This window comes from Salvelinus namaycush, chromosome 14 (genome assembly GCF_016432855.1).
Source record: "Salvelinus namaycush isolate Seneca chromosome 14, SaNama_1.0, whole genome shotgun sequence".
Taxonomy (NCBI): Eukaryota; Metazoa; Chordata; class Actinopteri; order Salmoniformes; family Salmonidae; genus Salvelinus; species Salvelinus namaycush.
In genome coordinates, this window is record NC_052320.1 from 12,282,905 (window position 1) to 12,306,246 (window position 23,342).

Consider the following 23,342-nt stretch of genomic DNA (forward strand, 5'->3'; position numbering starts at 1 on the left):
CTCTTCCAGCTAACAAACAATACATATTTTATGCTAATATTTGGCCTGAGGCTATGCTTGGCTAATGGTAGTCTTGAGCTGAACTCCATAATGATCAACAAAGCTCTGACTACCTTGTGTGTTGGTCATACAAGTTGGGGAGAATGAGGTGTTTGACTTAGTCATGGTAACATTAGTAAGGCTACATTCACTATGGAGATGTGCAGTGAATCGGCTCCAACGCAACAGCACCACGTAGTCATGGGAATGTCTAGGAATTAATTGAGCTGGATCTGCTACTGGCAAATGTCTGGAGTCAAAACCACAGCTTGGCAGAAGCTACAATTCTTATTGGCCCTGCTTGGAAGTAGAACCCTCAGGAAATACTTTATACTCTGCCTTTTTTATAGGAACACACTTCTCTTGAGTCGATATCACAATCAATATATTAGACATAATACATATGATATACTAAATAAGCAGATGTAAAAGCACAAGTTTTGGAATAATATCGCCACACAACAACCAGGACTATTCATTTTGATTTCATAAAAAAACAGGTTATATCTGCCAAACATGTACAGGTAACTGCCAAATAAAGAAAACACTTGAGTAAATGAGGGATACAAAGTATATTCAAAACAGGTGCTGCCACACAGGTGTGGAATTAACATCCCATCATGCTTAGAGTCATGTATAAAAATACTGGGCAGGCCCAGTTGCCCATTATTTTGTCTACCATGGCTAGAAGAAGAAATCTCAGTGACTTTGAAAGAGGGGTGATTGTTGGGGCACGTTTGGCAGGAGCTTCAGTGACGAAGACAGCTCAACTTGCTGATGTTTCACGATATGCCATAGCCGTCTCAGTCTCCAGATCTCATCCCAATTGAACACTTATGGGTGATTCTGGAGTGGCGCCTGAGACAGTGTTTTCCACCACTATTAACAAAACACCAAATTATGGAATTTCTTGTTGAAGAATGGTGTTTCATACCTCCAATAGTGTTCCAGACAATTGTAGAATCTATGCCAAAGTGCACTGAAGCTGTTCTGGCGGCCCTAACGCCCTATCAAGACACTCAGTTGGTATTTCCTCTTTTTGGCAATTACCTGTATCACATCCAACAATGCAAGTTAGATAAATGGCTTAAGATTGGACTGCTATAAACCATGCATGCAACTGCCACTGACATTGTGACCACTACCACCGGCAGCCAACAGTCAACACCATATCTATATATAGACTTCCTGAGAAGCCATAGGAAAGCAAACTGAATTTGAGCCAAGATCATTTCAAGCTGATACAATATACCTATTTTAACAACTGCAAAAACATTCAATCAAGAAAGGAAATAGCAACACATTGACTTCTATTGTAACTTGTGAGAAATCTTGGAACAGGACAGGAGTTTCAAGACTCATATACATATTTGTGAGAGAAAAAAACCAAATGCTTGTATTGCATGAAGTTGAGCATACAATAAGCCACAGCTCACCATAAAACAAAAGCTGTGGGCCATATCAAAGTATCTAATACTAAGGTAGGATATTCAAAGAGGGAATAGGTTAGCTGAAATCCAATAGACTGGGGAGCACATTAAGGAAATGTGTATTTACACTATGGGAAATGGATCAAGCTGAATTCCTCCTCAATCTTCTTCCTGGACTTCAAATGATTCATAGCGATCAATGACATAGCTAGGTACACGTGTCATTTGTCTCCTCAAGGCTTCCTTCAAAGGCAGCAGGCAGCAGGTAGTCCACTGCAACAACCGCTAAGGGTTCAAACTTCAAAATCACTTGAAGTGACCCTCTCCATCATTTAACTTGGACTCTATTATTCTACTGTCACAAACCTACTGTAATGGGCCTAGTGACAATGCCCTTTAACCTTCCTGAGGGTGTTGAGTAGACAACTCACATTTCTCCCAGGCAATTTTTGTAGATGTTGGTCTACTGTATCTTTAACAAAAAACAATATTATAACCTTGCAGAGCAAATGTCAACTGTTAATTAATTATTTGTATAAAACACTAACAACCCCTGGTTGCTATATTTTGGGACAGCTATGTCTAGTAGTTAGGGTGAGCCGTTGTGTACCTCGTCTGGGCTGGCAGCTTGGTAAACCCTACAGGTGTCCTCATAATGCTGCTCTGCCTCGGCCTGGTCCGTCACGCCGTTGGCCTCGTACGCGGGCGTCACACAGTGCACCAGGGCGATGGCCTTCACAGCCTCATGCACACGGCTGCTGATGGTCTTACGAACCTTAGTGGCTGCCGGAACTCTGGATGCTGGGAGGTCATGAGAGGGCTGTGGGGAGGAAGGTGCAGAAAATAAAAGTTATCCGACTGAGTTGGAGCATCTGTCTACCTGCAAGGTTTTCAATAATTAGTAGAGCGTTTTTTAATAATAAACTTTTTTTTTTCTCAGCCATTGATTGACAAACAGTCATCACATAAATTAATGATTTGTGGGGAATATATACTGTAATGTATATATACAGTACATGTAACTGTGAGCTGCCTTATTCAGTAACTATGGCAACAAAGTATATGGAATATATGAGTTTTGCAGTGCTAAAACATAACACTTCTCTGAACTTACTCAGTTCTAAAACGACTACTAACCAAGTCATTTAACTAATCCTACCCTATTCATTCATACCATCCACAGAAAGTAAACACAACCAGGTGTGTAACAAAATAAGAAATATGAACAATTAGCTTTAGCATCTTGCTGCTGCTATTTTTAGGCTGGGGGTTGTGTTTCCACAGGGGTTAATGGTGGAGTCATTAAACTAGGGCAGGTCAGTGCTAGTGGGCTCTGGGGCTAGTGGCTAATCCGGTTTCCTTCTCCACTAACCTCTGGTGTCAAAGGGACAAAGAATGTCATTAGGGGTCAGGAAGCATTCAGCCAAATAATAATCACATAGCTGATATGCTGTCCAAAAGATATGCCCTAAAGACAAGGGTTGTTATTGGTTTTCACACAGAATTCTTTTGAGTTTTCAAGCATTGACTGTCTCACCAATTAGTAATTCATTGCCCACAGCCCATATGGACTGATGCAGAGCCACAGGTCTACATAGAGAGTTTGGCCATTGTCGTTTCTGTCAATGCGTCTCTATGTGCGCCACAACTAACTCAATATGGCTCGGTGGTGATGGTTATTGTTTACCTGTGTGTAGGCACTGTACACGTGGCTCTGCACCTCATCCATGGAGTCCATTCCATAGGCCACCGTTCCAAGATGGAGGCGACGGAACACCATCTCATTCTGGGTAAGAGTCCCTGCATCAAACACACAACCACAATTTATACTATTTGTAACATTTCTACTGATCGTGGGGTTATATGCACTGGTGTCAGAAGTGTTGGAAGCGAGATGGTAGTGTTGGTGTTAAAATGATTATCATAATGATTTTCATTCTATAGTACAGTCACACTATGATCTACAAGTCAAGTATCTTTCCATGCTGTCAGTGTCCTGACTGTCCTCACACTTTAAAAACCCCTCTCTCTGTAGCTAGTATTTCAGGATGACCTGAGAAGCCCCTACAGCACCTACATTAGACTGACCTTTGACGCATAGGCCCCATCGCCCTGATCATGGACAGGCTTGCCCTAGCACTATCACAATGAACATAACCTTAGCAAATCTTCAACACTATCAACTCTCATACAACAGACTGACATGTTGGGGCAATGTCCTCTTCTGACTACTAAAGCAAGATACAGGCATTTGGCATTGTCTTATATTGTAGCACTAGCCACTACTCGTCCTGTGCACTACAACATTTAGTAGTTTTATGCAAACCTTATACTTTACTGTCATGTTTTATTACCATAGTTACATCTTATGTGAATTGACTAAGCTGACAGTTTATGGAGGCACTCTCACCTCTTAAGCTCAATACAGAGTCCACAGCCACACAGCCGTGATAGTCCGGCAGTCAATAATGACATATTTATGTCTATAAACCACAAAAGTAGCAGACCTGTTTTGTCAGTGAGCAGGTAGGAGATGCGTCCCAGTTGTTCAGGTATAGTGCTGGCCCTGACCACCGTACCAGGGATCTTAGAGTCTCTTCTGATCATCCAGCTGAACACCATCTTACCCATGTCCAGGTTCACACGCAAGCTGGACACAAAGTTCACATTTTATTCATTTAATAAAATGTGGATATTAATGGGTTTAGGTTGTCCATCAAACATGCACATAAGGATATGTAGAAACAATTAAGTAAGGATAGATTTTATGTAAATGTAAGCCTCAACTGAAAATACCAACTTTTGGTCTTAAACCTGCTGTTAAATGTTGTTAAATATGGATTTATTAATTGCTCATTTAAATGAAATAGAAAGTGTGTTAATCTCCTACCTGATGGGGACAATGTTGGAGAAAAGCAGCAGGAAGCGGAAGATCTGCAGATACCAACGGCCGGCAAAGTGTTGGAGGGCCACCATGACCAGAGACACCACCACCAAAGCCCCAAACAGGATCTTGGTTAAACAGTTCACTTCCAGGTCAAATAGGCCAACCTACAAGAGATGATAAATGAGAATGACATCAGGCAGTACACGTCAAAACACTCTAAACACAATATTATGGAACAACTGTTGAAATGTTATGATTATTTGAGTATTGGTAGCGGTTTATTTTACAGTACATAAATTGACCAGGGTATTTTCTTTTTTTAAGACCTTGAAAAAAGGTAACAACACAGTAATAAACTATGAATTACCATGGAAACAGTACCGTAAAATAAAGTTCTACCAGAATATTTGCATGACTTTATGTACTAAAGGAAAGCGTCATGTGCAAGGTGTTTAACATTAATATACCTTGTGCCTTGGGTCTGAGGTGTTCATCACACTCCGGAGTTCCTTGCCTGTGTAAGTAACTACTCCTACCACAGTGCCTACAGAGACAGAACATTCAAGTAATGGACTGAAACTTTGAAAATGACAAGTCTCGAATCATAAACCATACAATATAATAAAGCATGTAGAAGACTTCCCTTGATGTGAATGCATGTTTTGAAATGTATAACGACAGTAGTACATGAGAGTTTGCCAATTTGCCAAATGACTACCATATGCTATATACAGTAGGTTAGACTCTGAAATCTCTATGTAGTGTTTTTTCCCTTTAGGGAAACGTTGTCTCTTATGGTTAACTACCCCTGAACTAGTTTTAAATGACCAAATGTCTGATTGCGCCGGTGTGTGTGTGTGTGTGTGTGTGTGTGTGTGTGGTGTGGTGTGTAGGAGGACAAATCATCAGCACATCAAGCGTGGAGGAAGTAATGCCTCATCACGGCTCTAGGGATGGATGGAGGGAGAGGGATGGAGGAAGGGCTGGTACTGGTTCCTTCCATGTTTTAGCTGCTTCAGTGGAGAGAGAGAGAAAGAGCACACCACTGGGGGAGTTGGTATTTACCAGAGGCGATGACAGTGCTGGCCCAAAGGGTATTCTCAATACTGAGACTCTCATTGACTGGAGGGTCTCCATCCTCCTAAAGCACAGTGGACACAAAACACAGATGGAACATTACTCCATGAACACAGAAAGTCTTTCATCAAAGTTCACTATATATGGTGGGAATTATCTTTATGCAAGTCTTAAACAAGAAAAGTAAAATATAATTGTCCAGGCCCTAACACTCACCCTGGTGAAAGTGCCAATAAAGTTGTGGATGTCAATGTTTGGTTCCTCCGCATACACATAGGATCTGATCTGGAGAAGATCCTGGAGGAGCAATCACAACATGGTCACTTATCAATAAGCGATAACAATTCCAAGAACCACCCAAAAACATGAGATGTGGCATTACTTTACTAAATCTTTCTGCAGTCAGTGCAGTGCAAACATCGTGTTCTACTAAAAGATAGATCAGCCATCTGGTCTGGTGACTCACAGCAGCAGTGGGCAGTCTCTGAGTACAGGCCACTGGGTGGCGTAGTTTCCAGTCCGTCTCTCCGTCCAGTTGGTCAGTACGCAGGAAGCAGGAGCCTAGAACAAGGCAGAAGTGAGGAAAATAACTGATCCAGAATGGAGTCACAGACACCTCTAGGGGGCACCGTTGTGTAGGCTTTAGAGATTGCAGAAGCATTCAGTTATAGGGCATCCATGGTACAAATAACTACATTCTGTCCATCTAAAAAATGAAATGTTACCCTATGTAAATAATGATAATATAAAAACGTGTCAATTTTGTCACATGCGTCAACTTCTAGCATTCTTTTATTTGGTGCATCCTTCATCCCCTCTATCTTTCAACATAAACATATCTTACCAAATGACTTACTGCAAAATAGTACTCAAATATATGAATGGTGCCCAACTGCACATTACTCTGGGGATCAACAAGAAAGTGAAGAGGTATCCATGCCAACCCAACCCTCATCCCCCCACAGCCTCCAGTAACCCCAGTTCCTCCTGGTCTGCGTCATCCTGCCTGCCTGTCTATAGATGAGAACACTGGGCCTAGCTAGCCTCTTCATAATTGACCTAATGGCCTCCATGTGTCAGAGAGATAACCAACTAACCACTCTTTCCAGTAAAATAAACATGTTGTTTTTCCTCCCCCCACAGGAAAGCACAACCACAACCAAGCATGCTTCATCTAGTTTGTGTTACTCCAAATCAAGATTATAAAAGTGTAAGGTTGTCGTACTCCAAATGTTTTATCTCACATTTCCGATGGATCCTAACAGCTGCTAGTTATCGAGGGGGTGGTGGTGTACTTGTTTAGAAAACAACAAGCCTGTTGGAGATGGCATTTGTTTTGCATGGGAGCAATTCATTCTGTTTCTGTCACCACTCTTTCAAATCTCATCCAATTCCACATTTGTTTATTCAGATTAGGCTCAGTCTTTGTACCTTGGTTCCCCAGTTTTCTCTTTGCATTTTATATGTTCTTTCTATTCTACACTTTGCCTGTCTTGGTGATTTTCCTTAGGAACTAACTTGCAATTTAAAAGACAAAAATGGTCAGGGGAAATGAATGGACCATGCTTCTTCTGTCTTCTACCACAACCCGTCCCCCCCAACCACCACTTTGAACGATAGCCTACTGGACCCAATTACAATTTAGACATTGTTGCACTTCCTGTCCTGGCTCTAGGCTAATCCCTTCACCTCACCACCCTTTTTAAACATGCCATTACCCTAACTATCCTGTTTTGGAGATTTGAATGAATGACCAGCAGATGTTTACCATTTCTTTCAGAGGTCCTTAAGAAGATCATGTCAGCAGGAACTCGCTGGTTCTACAAAGAAAAGACAGAAATAAAGAAAAACACAACTTCAACTTGCATCCTGTTCTTCTAACCCCCCCTCTATAACTGTAGACGTTCAGAATTTGCTTTAATGTGCTACATTACCTGTATTCAGCTAGTCACAATAATAATCCCTGCAGCAAATCATCCAGCCTTACCCTGAATAGGAGCCTGACCAGGCTTTACACTCTGTTTGACCCAGACTCCACTGTGACTGAGTCCTGGTCAGAGTAATTGGAAGATGAATTCTCAACACTATTTAAGTTGACAGATTTCAAAACATTGAGTTGGACATTGATTATTTTAAGTGGTCGATAGGTTTAATAAAGATTCACTTCAGATCCATGCGGTGGTACACATTTTGAATGTTATTTAAAAAAAAATGTTTTAACAAATTTCAAATCAGAAGATCATAACAATTCAGATTTCGATTTACTTTCAATGTCTCCTCAGTCATGGATAAAAAATATCAAATTTATAAAGAGAACAACATGTGTGATCTATCCTTCAAAGACTCCCAGAATCCACTCTTTCTACAGTAGCCAGTAAAAAATACTGTTAGGAGTTGGAATGTCTATTTGAATTACTTGAGATACTTTTAACAACATAGTGGCGGCAGGTAGCCTAGCGGTTAGAGCATTGGGCCAATAACCGAAAGGTTGCTAACTCGAATCCCCAAGCTACAAGGTGAAAAATCTTTTGAAGTGCCCTTGAGCAAGGCACTTAACCCCAATTGCTCCAAGGTCCCTGTTGATAATGGCTGACCCTGGCCATGACCCCACTCTCAGGGGGAGTTGGAATATGCAAAGAATATTTCAATTTCACACATGCGTATAATACATACTTAATTATGGAAATAGGACAAATATAACCTAACAAATTATATTTTATTATAATGTTACCAGTGATGATGCCATTTGTGATGCTAATTTGAATGGCACAATTGATTGCATTGTTTTAACTTTCCCACATGGATATGCCAACTTAATGGCATTTTAAGTGAACTATCTGGTAAGAATGCATTGGTATTTTCTGGGTGGTCTATATCCTACTAATCTCGGCTAACCCAGAACTTTAATCTTGCGTAATTGGTCAGATGCTCGATTAAGTTCTGGGTCCATACGTGTTAAGAGAAGAGATAGAAAACAACGAGCAGAACCGGAATGAAGAGCTCCACCCTCTCTCTTTGCAAGTTACGGGCAAGTCTTTGGGCCAAATGTCCCCTTTCCTTCCAAAATTCGAAAGATGCTAACACTTGCAAAATCGTGATTTGTCCAAATAACCAGTGACGAAAAACCCAAGCACTGGAACTAATGCTGCCGATCTCACACATCCCGTTTTATCATGACAGATCTACAGTACCATTTATGTAGCCTGTCCACGAGAGATTAATATCCTACAAGTGTTGCTTCAATTTTTTGTCAATATCATCAATAATCCAAATGTCAAATGTTTGGTTTTCTGATCCAATTAAGTTAATTTAAAGTTTGTGTCAGTTACGTCTGCATTGAGCTTGACAGACTCAAGCTCAGAAACATTGATCACAAGATTACAAAATCTTTAACTCCTTTCACCTCAAGTCACCAGTCTAGCAGATTAACAGACCAATCATTATTTGTCATATTTGGCAACTTTGCTATCCTGGTATGTAGTAGGCCTAATTCATTGATGCAGTCGAGGCGAAATCTACGAAGTGATTCAAACCTTTTCCACGATTATAAGGTCTCCAACTTGAATGCCACTACTTTTCACCTTCACAGTGCCTGAAATAAAAACAAACGTAAAATGAATATTCAATAAGCGTTTTCAGATTGCAGAATGTTGAGTTGACTAAATTCAGTGTGAAAATCATAATGGTATTGTGGTTAGATCAGAAATTAAGGATGAATGTTGTTTTATGGACATTCCATTCCTCTTAGGAGGGGAAGAATAGAGTAAAACAACCCAAACAAGTAAAAATCTAAAACATCCATGTAAACATTCACATGGCTCACACAGGTTTTTTATGGAAGTGCGACATCCTGGTACCATTAACGTCATTCAAAGACACTTAAAACCCTAGTCTTCATTCTCCCTACTTCTCTTCTCATGGCCCATACATACAGAAACACTATTCAGCTCACTGTTTACGCCAAACTGTCTCCTCCAGGTTACCTTGCAAATGTAGACAACTGTTGTTATAGATTTCCTTCCACTAAATGTGGGGGGAAAGTAATTTTCCATGTAGGCCTTCAGATCTGAAAGAATGTTGGGGGGGTGGGGGGGTTGAGCCTTTTCTCTCATTCCATTTGGAATGAACAGGCAAAATTGTTTGGAGCGGGTCACTAACCCTTGACCTTTGCTGTGACCTCAGGCTTTTGCATATGTAATACATTAATATTGCTATGCATTTAGGTTTATTGGGCTTGAAAACCCATTCTGTTTCACTTATTTTTATTATCTGAGTTTAGTCTACTTTATACACAAATCTGCTAACACAAACTAAACTTTCCCAATAAGCTTCAGAAATAATTGGTCAGAAGTCAAAATACTGAGGAGAAAGAAACTACTTTAAAATTATGAATCATACATTCCTACAGGATGACGCAAAAATCCTTGGTGGACGACTGACATCAAAACATAAATTAACAGCATGTTTTGCTCTTGATAAAGTAGCTACTTTCTCAAAGCAAAACAATCTACAGGCATTTAATGCCATTATCTCTCTCACCCTGTGCAACAAGACAGGCCACTGGGGCCACTATCATGGAAGCAACCATTTATTGTGTTTATTGATAAAACAAGCTGCCAGATCAAAGGGGAAAAGTGATGGAAACCGCAAGAGGTCTCCAGGTTTTTATTGCTAGTAGCACTTTATTCCAAGCCCTCTTATGTGTACACTTTTACATCCCTGCTTTGAATTAGCCATCACTCCCCTCCCACCCAGGACCCACTCCCCTCCCACCCAGGACCCACTCCCCTGTCAGCTTAGACAGGACCGGACAAAGCTCATACAGTTAACTGGACTGGAGACCAGGGTTGGGGTTAATTCCACAAATTCAATTAAATTCCCTCTCCCAGGAAATTCCATTTCATACAAATTCCAGGTCACTCTTTGCATTCAGAGATAATTCAAATCCTCTCAATTTCAATGTTAGGTAAATTCCAATAATTAAATTCCCAATTCAACATTATCGCCAACAATTCCACAAATTCCAATTAAATTCCCTCCGGCTTTCAGGCTGATCATGTCACTGTTCAGACTGCCTCACTATATGGGAAATATAGAAATACAAGTTAAAATAAATCTTTCAATCAACTTTTGATTCTAAATGCGTTAATTCCATTCACTGGGAAATCCAATTCAAGTCAATTCCAAAGATTAAATGTGTTTACAATTCAATTCCAATTCAAACAGTCCAAACAGTCTAAAACCAATACAATTTCAATTCCATAACATGAAGATTGTTGAAATTCGAATTCAAGAATTTAACTGGAATTTCAAATTCAATTTGAATAGACCCCAACTCTATTAGACACACCCACTATTCAGGTACTTGTATTATACTGAATAGACGCATCAGGAAACTACTGTAGGTCATTAATTGGTTGGAGTGGTTACTTTGGATCTGTTTATAAACATATTTATGTTGTTGTTTATTCTTCTTATTGGGTACCAATTGCAAACAAACCCTTACCTCTTATTGAGAGCTTGCTATATATCTGTGAATTCACTTCTTTGTCTCGACAATAACATCTGATCTCTTCAACTGCTTCTCTCATAATGGTAATAATCAAAACAATTCCCTGAAATACAAAAATATAAGACAAACCTTCTACATGTGTAAAATTACAAATTAGAACAAGTATCTTGTTTTTAGCAAGTGATTGGTGGATCATGTGAATACTTGATGCTACATTACTTTGACAAAATGCTACACTGCTTACCAAAGGAACCCAGTAGGTGTACAGAGCACCTAGCCTGAGCTCATTGACAAACTGAGAACAGGCCAGGAGCAGAAAGTACAAGTTGAAGAAGTACTTGAACTGATTAAACAGCACCTGAGAAAACAAAACAGAACAATATGATTTCACATAAATCAGCCAACCACAAATATGTACGTACATTAGGGGCATTATAATACACTGCTCAAAAAAATAAAGGGAACACTTAAACAACACAATGTAACTCCAAGTCAATCACACTTCTGTGAAATCAAACTGTCCACTTAGGAAGCAACACTGATTGACAATAAATTTCACATGCTGTTGTGCAAATGGAATAGACAAAAGGTGGAAATTATAGGCAATTAGCAAGACACCCCCAATAAAGGAATGGTTCTGCAGGTGGTGACCACAGACCACTTCTCAGTTCCTATGCTTCCTGGCTGATGTTTTGGTCACTTTTGAATGCTGGCGGTGCTTTCACTCTAGTGGTAGCATGAGACGGAGTCTACAACCCACACAAGTGGCTCAGGTAGTGCAGTTCATCCAGGATGGCACATCAATGCGAGCTGTGGCAAAAACGTTTGCTGTGTCTGTCAGCGTAGTGTCCAGAGCATGGAGGCGCTACCAGGAGACAGGCCAGTACATCAGGAGACGTAGAGGAAGCCGTAGGAGGGCAACAACCCAGCAGCAGGACCGCTACCTCCGCCTTTGTGCAAGGAGGTGCACTGCCAGAGCCCTGCAAAATGACCTCCAGCAGGCCACAAATGTGCATGTGTCTGCTCAAACGGTCAGAAACAGACTCCATGAGGGTGGTATGAGGGCCTGACGTCCACAGGTGGGGGTTGTGCTTACAGCCCAACACCGTGCAGGACGTTTGGCATTTACCAGAGAACACCAAGATTGGCAAATTCGCCACTGGCGCCCTGTGCTCTTCACAGATGAAAGCAGGTTCACACTGAGCACATGAGCACATGTGACAGACGTGACAGAGTCTGGAGACGCCGTGGAGAATGTTCTGCTGCCTGCAACATCCTCCAGCATGACCAGTTTGGCGGTGGGTCAGTCATGGTGTGGGGTGGCATTTCTTTGTGGGGTCGCACAGCCCTCCATGTGCTCGCCAGTGGTAGCCTGACTGCCATTAGGTACCGAGATGAGATCCTCAGACCCCTTGTGAGACCATATGCTGACACATGCACATTTGTGGCCTGCTGGAGGTCATTTTGCAGGGCTCTGGCAGTGCACCTCCTTGCACAAAGGCGGAGGTAGCGGTCCTGCTGCTGGGTTGTTGCCCTCCTACGGCTTCCTCTACGTCTCCTGATGTACTGGCCTGTCTCCTGGTAGCGCCTCCATGCTCTGGACACTACGCTGACAGACACAGCAAACGTTTTTGCCACAGCTCGCATTGATGTGCCATCCTGGATGAACTGCACTACCTGAGCCACTTGTGTGGGTTGTAGACTCCGTCTCATGCTACCACTAGAGTGAAAGCACCGCCAGCATTCAAAAGTGACCAAAACATCAGCCAGGAAGCATAGGAACTGAGAAGTGGTCTGTGGTCACCACCTGCAGAACCATTCCTTTATTGGGGGTGTCTTGCTAATTGCCTATAATTTCCACCTTTTGTCTATTCCATTTGCACAACAGCATGTGAAATTTATTGTCAATCAGTGTTGCTTCCTAAGTGGACAGTTTGATTTCACAGAAGTGTGATTGACTTGGAGTTACATTGTGTTGTTTAAGTGTTCCCTTAATTTTTTTGAGCAGTGTATATGCACGTGACAAGATATTGATCACTAAGGGTTCAGTTGAGACAAAAATAAGCTTATAGTTTCAGACATATCCACACACAAACTCTAATATACAGTACTCTAATATACAGTACCAGTCAAAAGTTTGGACACACCTACTCATTCAAGTATTTTTTTTTTTTTTTACTATTTTCTACATTGTAGAATAAAAGTGAAGACATCAAAACTATGAAATAACACATATGGAATCATGTAGTAACCCAAAAAGTGTTAAACAAATCAAAATATATTCTATATTTGAGATTCTTCAAAGTAGCCAACCTTTGCCTTGATGACAGCTTTGCACACTCTTGGCATTCTCTCAAACAGCTTCATGAGGAATGCTTTTCCAACAGTCTTGAAGGAGTTCCCACATATGCTGAGCACTTGTTGGCTGCACTCTGTGGTCCAACTCATCCAAAACCATCTCAATTGGGTTGAGGTCGGGTGATGGTGGAGGCCAGGTCATCTGATGCCAGCTCTGTTACTTGAACTCTGTGAAGCATTAATGTGCGCTGCAATCTGAGTTGCAGTTAACTCTATTGAACGTATCCTCTGCAGCAGAGGTAACTCTGGGTCTTCCTTTCCTGTGGCTGTCCTCAAGAGAGCCAGTTTCATCATAGCGCAAGGTGGTTTTTGCAACTGCACTTGAAGAAACGTTCTTGACATTTTCTGCATTGACTGACCATCATGTCTTAAAGTAATGATGGACTGTCGTTTCTCTTTGCTTATTTCAAATGTTCTTGCCATAATATGGACTTGGTCTTTTACCAAATAGGGCTATCTTCTGTATACCACCCCTACCTTGTCACAACACAACTGATTGGCTCAAACGCATTAAGAAGGAAAGAAATCCCACAACTTTTAACAAGGCACACCTGTTAATTTAAATGCATTCCAGGTGACTATCTCATGAAGCTGGTTGAGAGAATGCCAAGAGTGTGCAAAATTGTCATCAAGACAAAGGGTGGCTACTTTGAAGAATTTGTTTAACATTTTTTTGGTGTTATTTCATAGTTTTGATGTCTTCACTTTTATTCTACAATGTAGAAAATAGTAAAAATAAAGAAAAAACGGGAATGAGTAAGTGTGTCCAAACTTTTGACTGGTACTGTATACATGATATATCTCAACACAGACGGACATCAACTTTTCCAGTGCCACCCACAGTCAAGTATAGATTTAACAGTCACACATAGCTGAATTTCATTACCACCAATGTGCAAGATTACTACAAAGGGAAAGTTTGTGTTCTCTCATTGCTACTGTGAGTCATTTCCTCAACTACTGACAGGTGACAGTGAACACTCACACAACAAGAATAATGTGTTGATTTGAGAATGTGTGAATTTGCAATGCAAAAAAGGACAGGTCTTCTTGTTTTTCCTACTTTTAATGCATGACTTAATATCCAAAAAAGGCACAATGTTTAAGACTAGATCATGTCTGAAAACCAAATTCATATGAAAATTGGGCTCAGAAAATCAGAAAGTTAAAAAAAATGTTCCTTACTATTCTTTCCGTGGTTTAGTTTTAATTAGAGACTCAACAACTACAGTAGAGGCACACTAGTCTATACGGCACAGGCTAACATGAGTGCTCATTTGATTAGAATCAGTATCCACCAACCAACTATTCGAATCTATGGGGTCAGCTCTACTGCTCACTCTCCACTTTGCCACTAAACCGCTAACTCCACTTTGCCACTAAACCAATAACTCCAATTTGCCACTAAACCAATAACTCCACTTTGCCATTAAACCAATAACTCCACTTTGCCATTAAACCAATAACTCCACTTTGCCACTAAACTAATTCCGGCTTGTTGTGTTGTGAATGAGGAGCAGATGACGGTTGCTTGGTTGACCCGGAGTACCCGACACTCACCCCTGGGAGGAAGGTGAAGAAGTTGTACTTCTGGTTGTTAATGACGTTCCGGGGGTACCTCTGCTCCCTCTTCTCTGGGTGGCCCAGCCACACCGTCCGCGGCCGGAAGTCCCCCATGCCGCAGCACCTCGACCACGGGCAGCACCTGAGGAACACCAGTGTAGTTCATCATTAGGGCTGGTTTCCTGGATGCAGGTTAAGCTTACTCCTAGACCTGTACATCACAAAGAGTCTCAGGGTAGTGCAGATGTAGGATCAGTCTTGCCTTTTTAATCATAATGAGTATATGGACAGATCAACACTCCTACTCTGAGATGCTTTTGAACACTGGCCCTAGACTAAAAAAAGAATGCTCAATGAAGAAATTCCAATACAATGCTTTTTAGTCCATGACTAGGAATAATCTGTGTCCGGGAAACTGGCCATTTTAGAGTTTTCCTCTCACTGAAATGCCACCACAATAATATGTAAATACTACAGTTGAAGTCAGAAGTTTACATACACCTTAGCCAAATACATTTAAACTCAGTTTTTCACAACTCCTGACATCTAATCCTTGCAAAAAGTCCCTGTCTAAGGTCAGTCAGGATCACCACTTTATTTTAAGAATGTGAAATGTCAGAATAAGAGACAACGATTTATTTCAGCTTTAAATTCTTTCATCACATTCCCAGTTAGTCAGCAGTTTACATACATTAAATTAGTATTTGGTAGCATTGCCTTTAAATTGTTTAACTTGGGTCAAACGTTTCGGGTAACCTTCCATAAGCTTCCCACAATAAGTTCCCCCCCCTCCTGCAGCAAAGCACCACCACAACATGATACTCCCACCCTGTGCTTCACAGTTGGGATGGTGTTCTTTGGGTTGCAAGCCTCCCCCTTTTTCCTCCAAACATAACGATGGTCATTATGGCACATAACGATGGTCATTATGGCCAAACAGTTCTATTTTTGTTTCACCAGACCAGAGGACATTTCTCCAAAATGTACAATCGTTGTCCCCATGTGCAGTTGCAAACCGTAGTCTGGCTTTTTAGTGGCGGTTTTGGAGCAGTGGCTTCTTCCTTGCTGAGCGGCCTTTCAGGTTATGTCGATATAGGACTCATTTTACTGGGGATGGGGATACAGATAATTTTGTACCCGTTTCCTCCAGCATCTTCACAGGGTCCTTTGCTGTTGTTCTGGGATTGATTTGCACTTTTCGCACCAAAGTACGTTCATCTCTAGGAGACAGAACTCGTCTCCTTCCTGAGCGGTATGACAGCTGCGTGGTCCCATAGTGTTTATACTTGCGTACTATTGTTTGTACAGATGAACATGGTACCTTCAGGCATTTGGAAATTGCTCCCAAAGATGAACCATACTTGGAGGTCAACAATTTTTTTCTGAGGTCTTGGCTGATTTCTTTTGCTTTTCCCATGATGTCAAGCAAAGAAGCACTGAGTTTGAAGGTAGGCCTTGAAATATATCCACAGCTACACCTCCAATTGACTCAAATTATGTCAATTAGCCTATCAGAGGCTTCTAAAGCCATCACATCATTTTCTGGAATTTTCCAAGCTGTTTAAAGGCACAGTCAACTTAGTGTACGTAAACTTCTGACCCACTGGAATTGTGATTCAGTGAATGATAAGTGAAATAATCTGTCTGTAAACAATTGTTATAAAAATTACTTGTGTCATGCAAAGTAGATGTCCTAACTGATTTGCTAAAACTATAGTTTGGTAACAAGAAATTTGTGGAGTGGTTGAAAAATGGGTTTTAATGACTCCAACCTAACTGTATGTAAACTTCCAACTTCAACTGTATGTTTCCTACGGTGGTGTGGATGGCTTCAGTCAAGCAATAGGGCCATAGAGGTGGGTCCTGAGTCAGTAAATATTGGCATCATGTGTTAGGCATTAAGGCCCTAGTTTCATACACCCTTCTCAAACAAAATATTCCACTTCATCTAAGCAAGCAGCCAGCAGGTAACCTAACCTTATGGCTTACCATGTGTCATAATGGTCAGATCAAATATTGTATATATATTCTAAATACTAATTCCCTGGATAATGAATCACTAACTGTGGATGAAGTGAGAAATTGAACCCCTTCTAATTCCCAAAATAGGAAGCTGTGTTCAAACTAGGGCTGACTGCTTGCTACAAATTGGATGAATGCAGCACCTAATTTTTAAAGATATCCAGTATAATGAAGTTACCCATTCAGATGTGCGAGACAACAACTTCAGAAAAGTCCCCTCTGTATTGGAGTTAGGCGAAAGCATGCATGCCAAATTGATTCATATTGAAATAAAATAAGACATACTGCTCACTTTCACAAAAGATGGAATATGTGAACCAATGAGGTTTACATTAAGAAGTCAAGCTACAGTAGGCCTACTTTATTTCACAAAGGAAATATTACATTTCAAGAACACATATGGAGGCTCCTCCAAGGAAAGGGAGGACCATCCCCCTTAGTGAATTTCATAAAATAAAAATAGTGAAACATTAAAAAGTTTTCCTTTTTAGATAAAACTATACTAAATATATTCACGTCACCAAATAATTGATTAAAACACACTGTTTTGCAATGAAGGTCTACAGCAGCCTCAACAGCACTCTGTAGGGTAGCACCATGGTGTAGCCAGAGGACAACTAATTTCCGTCCTAGCTCTGGGTACATTGACTTTAATACAAAATCTAGGAGGCTTTGTGGTTCTCACCCCCTACCAGACTTACACAGTACTTATGACAACTTCCGGAGGACGCCCTCCAACCTATCAGAGCTCTTGCAGCATGAACTGACATGTTGTTCACCCAATCAAATGATCAGAGAATGAATCTAGTACTGAAAGCATAAGCTACAGGTAGCTAGCACTGCAGTGCATAAAATGCAGTGAGTAATTTAAATCAGAGAGAGACAATAGTTTACTTTTTTTTTTACAAATTATTTCTTCAGAAATGAAGGAGAAGCAAGAGAGAAAGAGAGCTGGCTATATTTAGTTGAATTTTTATTAACTTTCACGAATGCAGTCAGCTAGTTTAGCCTACTCAAACACCTGGCTCAAACAAAGAGGGATGCTATGTTAGCTAGCTGGCTAACTAACACAGGAACTCTTCCAAGTCAAGGTAAGCTTTTAGTTTTATTCATTTATTGCCACGGGGGGCCGCCCGTGTAAATCAAATCAAATTTGATTTGTCACATGCGCCGAATACAATAGGTGTAGTAGACCTTACAGTGAAATGCTTACTTACAAGCCCTTAACCAACAACGCCGTTTTAAGAAAATTCCTAAAAAAAGCAGCAGTAAAATAACAATAGCGAGGCTATATACAGGGGGTACCAGTACAGAGTCAATGTGCGGGGGGACCGGTTATTTGAGGTAATATGTACATGTAGGTAGAGTTATTAAAATTAATATGCATAGATAATAACAGAGAGTAGCAGCAGCGTGGGGGGGAGGGTCAATGCAAATAGTCTGGCTAGCCACTTGATTGGATGTTCAGGAGTCTTACAGCTTCGGGGTAGAAGCTGTTTAATAGCCTCTTGGACCTAGACTTGGCGCTCCAGTACCGCTTGCCGTACGGTAGCAGAGAGAACAGTCTACGACTAGGGTGGCTGGAGTCTTTGACAATTTTTAGGGCCTTCCTTTAACACCGCCTGGTATAGAGGTCCTGGATGTCAGGAAGCTTGGCCCCGGTGATGTACTGGGCTGTACGCACTACTCTCTGTAGTGCCTTGCGGTCGGAGGCCGAGCAGTTGCCATACCAGGCAGTGATGCAACCCGTCAGGATGCTCTTGATGGTGCAGCTGTAGAACCTTTTGAGGATCTGAGGACCCATGCCAAATATTTTCAGTCTCCTGAGGGGGGAATAGGTTTTGTCGTGTCCTCTTCACGACTGTCTTGGTGTGCTTGGACCATGTTAGTTTGTTGGTCGCCAAGGAACTTGAAGCTCTCAACCTGCTCCACTACAGCCCTGTCGACGAGAATGGGGGCATTCTCGGTCCTCATTTTCCTGTAGTCCACAATCATCTCTTTGTCTTGATCACATTGAGGGAGAGGTTGTTGTCCTTGCACCACACGGTCAGGTCATTGACCTCCTCCCTATAGGCTGTCTCGTCGTTGTCGGTGATCAGGCCTACCTCTGTTGTGTCATCGGCAAACTTAATGATGGTGTTGGAGTCGTGCCTGGCCGTGCAGTCATAAGTGAATAGGGAATACAGGAGGGGACTGAGCACGCACCCCTGAGGGACCCCCGTGCTGAGGATCAGCGTGGCGGATGTGTTGTTACCTACCCTTACCAACTGCTTGCTGCTGACTGTACTGCATGATTGTAGTGGGTTTACTAATGTGTTTGTTCTAATAAGGCTGTAATGTAACAAAACCTGAAAAAGTCAAGGGGAAATGAAGGCTATTCTATGCGAGAAATTGCCAAGAAACTGAAGATCGCTACTCCTTTCTACTCCCTTCACAGGAGTAGTACACAGCGTTGTATGAGATCTTCAGTTTCTTAGCAATTTCTCGCATGGAATAGCCTTCATTTCTCAGAACAAGAATAGACTGACGAGTTTCAGAAGAAAGATCTTTGTTTCTGGCCATTTTGAGCCTGTAATTGAACCCACAAATGGGCCTCTGTATGCCTATGTAGATATACGATTAAAAATCAGCCGTTTCCAGCTACAATAGTAATTTACAACATTAACAATGTCTAGACTGTATTTCTGATCACTTTGATGTTATTTTAATGGACAAAAAAAGTGTATTTTCTTTCAAAAACAAGGACATTTCTAAGTGACCCCAAACCTTTGAACAGTAGTATCACACACACACACACACACACACACACACACACACACACACACACACACACACACACACACACACACACACACACACACACACACACACACACACACACACACAACAGTAAGAACACCTGCTCTTTCCATGACAGATTGACCAGGTGAATCCAGGTGAAAGCTTTGATCCCTTAGTGATGTCACTTGTTAAATCCACTTCAATCAGTGTCGATGAAGGGGAAACAGGGTAAAGAATGATTTTTAAGCCTTGAGACAATTGAGACATGGATTGTGTATGTGTGCCATTCAGAGAGTGAATGGGCAAGACAAAATATTTAAGTGCCTTTCAATGGGGTATAGGTGCCAGGCTCACCGGTTTGTGTCAAGAACTGCAACGTTGCTGGGTTTTCTACACTCAACAGTTTCCCATATGTATCAAGAATGGTCCACCACCCAAAGGACATCCAGCCAACTTGACACAACTGTGGGAAGCATTGGAGGCAACATGGGCCAGCATTCCTGTGGAACACTTTTGACACCTGGAAGAGTCCATGCCCCAACAAATTTAGGCTGTTCTGAGGGCAAAAGGGGGTGGGTGCACTCAATATTAGCAAGGTGTTCTTAATGTTTTGTATACTCTGTGTACACTGAACAAAAAGTTAACCCAACAATTTCAATGATTTTACTGAGTTACAGTTCATAAGGAAATCAGTCAATTGAAATAAATGCATTAAGGGGGGTGGGGAGTTACTCAGTATTTAGGAGGTGTTCCTAATGTTTGGTATACTTAGTGTATATTGTTGCTTATCTTAACAGAGCCAACTCATTTGCAATTAATTTAAATCTTAACATTGAAATGCTCTGACAAGCACCATCTCTGAGATTGACTCTTCAAATCATATTGTTTTGGTCACACACACATTTAGCAGATGTTATTGTGGATGTAGCAAAATGCTTCCTGCCTGAGGGGATGATTGGGTACATGAGAGATGAATAGGGGATGCCCAGACAGGTGTGTAGCCTAGACTTGGGTGGCCTGCATTATGTTTTACTTTAACATTTGTGCAAATTTATGAGGGCAATATTATCATTGCATATCATATCAGGAAATAGGAAATAATAATTATTATATATAAAATGCACTGTGTAATAATAAGTCACATCATCCATATTATGTGTCTATCGATAGATAGTCATGGTGGTTTGCTGTCCCCTAAACCAGGGTTTCCCAAACTTGGTCCTGGGGCCCCCCATGGGTGCATGTTTTGTTTTTTGCCTTAGCATTACACAGCTGATTCGAATAACCAACTCATCATCAAGTTTAGATTATTTGAATCAGCTGTGTAGTGCTTGGGCAAAAAAACTAAACGTGCAAGGGGCGTGCCCCAGGGCCGAGTTTGGGAAACCCTTCCCTAAACAAGTGCTGATTCTTATAGTAAGGCCTGCCCTGTTTGGGCTGGTTCAACGCAATGACACAAAGAATGTCAGTCAACCATGCCACACTACCCCACCTTATCTTGAAGCATAATGCGGAGGGTGTTGTTTTTTTTGTCGGTCTATATGCCAATCTAGTCCCATGGATACTTAAACAATAGGCGATTAATATTGTACTAGCATCGACAGGACGGACAGCACCCGGAACAAGGATGGCTAATACATATTTCCCTAAACAAGCCCGTCAATTGTTCAGTTAGAAAATAGGTTCGTTTCATCTTGAACGTTTAGAATATACGGTTACAATTGAGATATTCGTCTGCAGGCTTTGAAAACAATTCGTGTTATCAGCCATCGAGCTAAATTACAGTCTAACGTCGTCGTTCTTAACATTTACAGTGTATACAACTTATTTTTTGTTCTTACCCATTCCTGTTTTTATTGTCGTGTCTTTTTTTGTCTCTCACTGGTTGCAAAGCAATATTGTCCGTCATTTCTGCAGCCCCAGTTGACGGTGACGCCAGACGAAGTCCACCTCGCTGTCTCTGCGTTCTGGGCGGAGGCTTTTTTGTGTGTCAGTGGCTGTTTTGGGCTTGCTTCAGCTAGTGGCTTGGCTCTTCATCATAGCTGATTCCATTTCGCTTTATCAAATATGTTAGAATTGGTGTGATGAAATAGTATTTAAAAATATGAACCTATAGGTTATGGCCTATAACATACAAATCTTCAATGGTTTAACATTTTTCGTTTTTTTCCCCATTCCAACAGGCCTAGGGGCTTGTCCAGAATAATGCACTGATCAGATAACTTTAACCCAGTAGCCTATGTATGCTCCATCTTGCTCTCCATTTCAAGAGACACAAATTCGATTAGGATACTTTAAGATTAGGTCTATACCTGCAACACCTGATGGGCCCCGTTTTGGTGGATAATTGTCTTAGTGGTTGGATAAACTGTTCTTACGCGAATTTCATTTTACTAACCACCCGAAGACCGCTCGAGGCCCTGATCGGTCACAAAAACAGATTGTTAGATTTCATTGTTTGGGGGGGGGGCAATGTTTGAATAGACTGCTAGTTGGATGGAGATGCAAATTAATTTAGTTGGATGCAAATTGACTTGGGCGCAAACATTCATTACTGGTACAAGTGAGATCAGCAACCAAACCAACAACTCCAAGTGTGTGATCAGAAGGAGACGAGATGGAAATCAGGGGTGTGCACGATGCAAATCAAAGAAAAGTAGCAAGAACAGACCCACGTAATCCACAAAGTGCATGCCCTGACAGAACAGATACAATTTTGTTGGCAGGACTGTAACGAACTCTTCATAGACAGAACTAAAGAGATTAACTTCATACAATGAAATCAAAACTGCAACATCACATGGTTCAGAATAATTCATGGCATGGGGACAGAAAACAGAACGCAAACCAAAGTTGGAAAAGTCACCCTGATTTTTATTTTCACAAGACCAGAAAGTAACATTTAGGTGACAAGGAAACAAAAGGAAATAAGACATTTACATTGTAAACAAGCCTAAACAGGCTCAACATTTCTTAAATTGTAGAGACATCAAAGCAGTTCTGACATGATTAGATTTTATAAACAAGGCACAACTTGGTAAATGCATTTTAATGGGGAATGTACAACAGTATTCTAGAGTTCATCTGCACATTCAGAGTTGTGCAAAGAGTCCAGTGATACATTCATTACTTACAACTCTGTAGAGAGGAATGAAAGCATATCATTGCTTACTCAGAATGTATCAGAGTGAATATACCTTTGAAGGTAGGTGGAGGAAAAACAAATATGTAAATGAGGTAGAGAGTCACCCTCAAAAGCTCTGGCATGACGCGATATAAATTAACAAAGTTTAAGATTCAACAGTTGATAAAAGAATGTTTAGTAGATTTGCACGTTCAATCAATGGAGAGAAGTATTGAAATATGTCACTTAACAAGGGTAGCAATTGAGTGAAATATTGAGTCAAATTCTGAAGTCAACATTTCCAAGTCCTCAAACAAAGTAAGAAAAGATGACAAATCAGTGATGTGCCTTCTCTAATATGACCACCAAAGTAAACAAAGTCAAGCTGGATGGTTTTGAAATGTAGCCATCAAAATAAGCTTACCAAAATGTGAAGAAATTTAAAGTGCAGGTATGATTGAGAGAATTCTGCTTTATATGGTTGTCCCCCAAATTGCATCATATTACACATATATGGTGCACTACCTTCAGCCAGTGCAAAAGTAGTGC

General features: G+C 41.1%; 1 protein-coding gene across 1 annotated transcript in view; it reads right to left on the reverse strand.

Moving 5' to 3' along the window:
* Positions 1 to 21,607, reverse strand: part of LOC120058848 (probable phospholipid-transporting ATPase IIA) — a 39,596-nt gene extending 17,989 nt beyond the window's left edge. The window contains exons 1-14 of the mRNA XM_039007586.1: positions 21,511 to 21,607; positions 14,864 to 15,008; positions 11,190 to 11,303; positions 10,940 to 11,048; positions 8,967 to 9,025; positions 7,202 to 7,253; positions 5,900 to 5,994; positions 5,650 to 5,730; positions 5,422 to 5,497; positions 4,824 to 4,900; positions 4,360 to 4,520; positions 3,977 to 4,119; positions 3,157 to 3,269; positions 2,080 to 2,289 (exon numbers count right to left, since the gene is read on the reverse strand). Of these exons, the coding sequence (XP_038863514.1) occupies positions 2,080 to 2,289; positions 3,157 to 3,269; positions 3,977 to 4,119; positions 4,360 to 4,520; positions 4,824 to 4,900; positions 5,422 to 5,497; positions 5,650 to 5,730; positions 5,900 to 5,994; positions 7,202 to 7,253; positions 8,967 to 9,025; positions 10,940 to 11,048; positions 11,190 to 11,303; positions 14,864 to 15,008; positions 21,511 to 21,578 (1,503 nt within the window). The 5' untranslated portion in view covers positions 21,579 to 21,607. The remainder of the gene's footprint in view (positions 1 to 2,079; positions 2,290 to 3,156; positions 3,270 to 3,976; positions 4,120 to 4,359; positions 4,521 to 4,823; positions 4,901 to 5,421; positions 5,498 to 5,649; positions 5,731 to 5,899; positions 5,995 to 7,201; positions 7,254 to 8,966; positions 9,026 to 10,939; positions 11,049 to 11,189; positions 11,304 to 14,863; positions 15,009 to 21,510) is intronic.
* Positions 21,608 to 23,342: the final 1,735 nt, after the last annotated feature.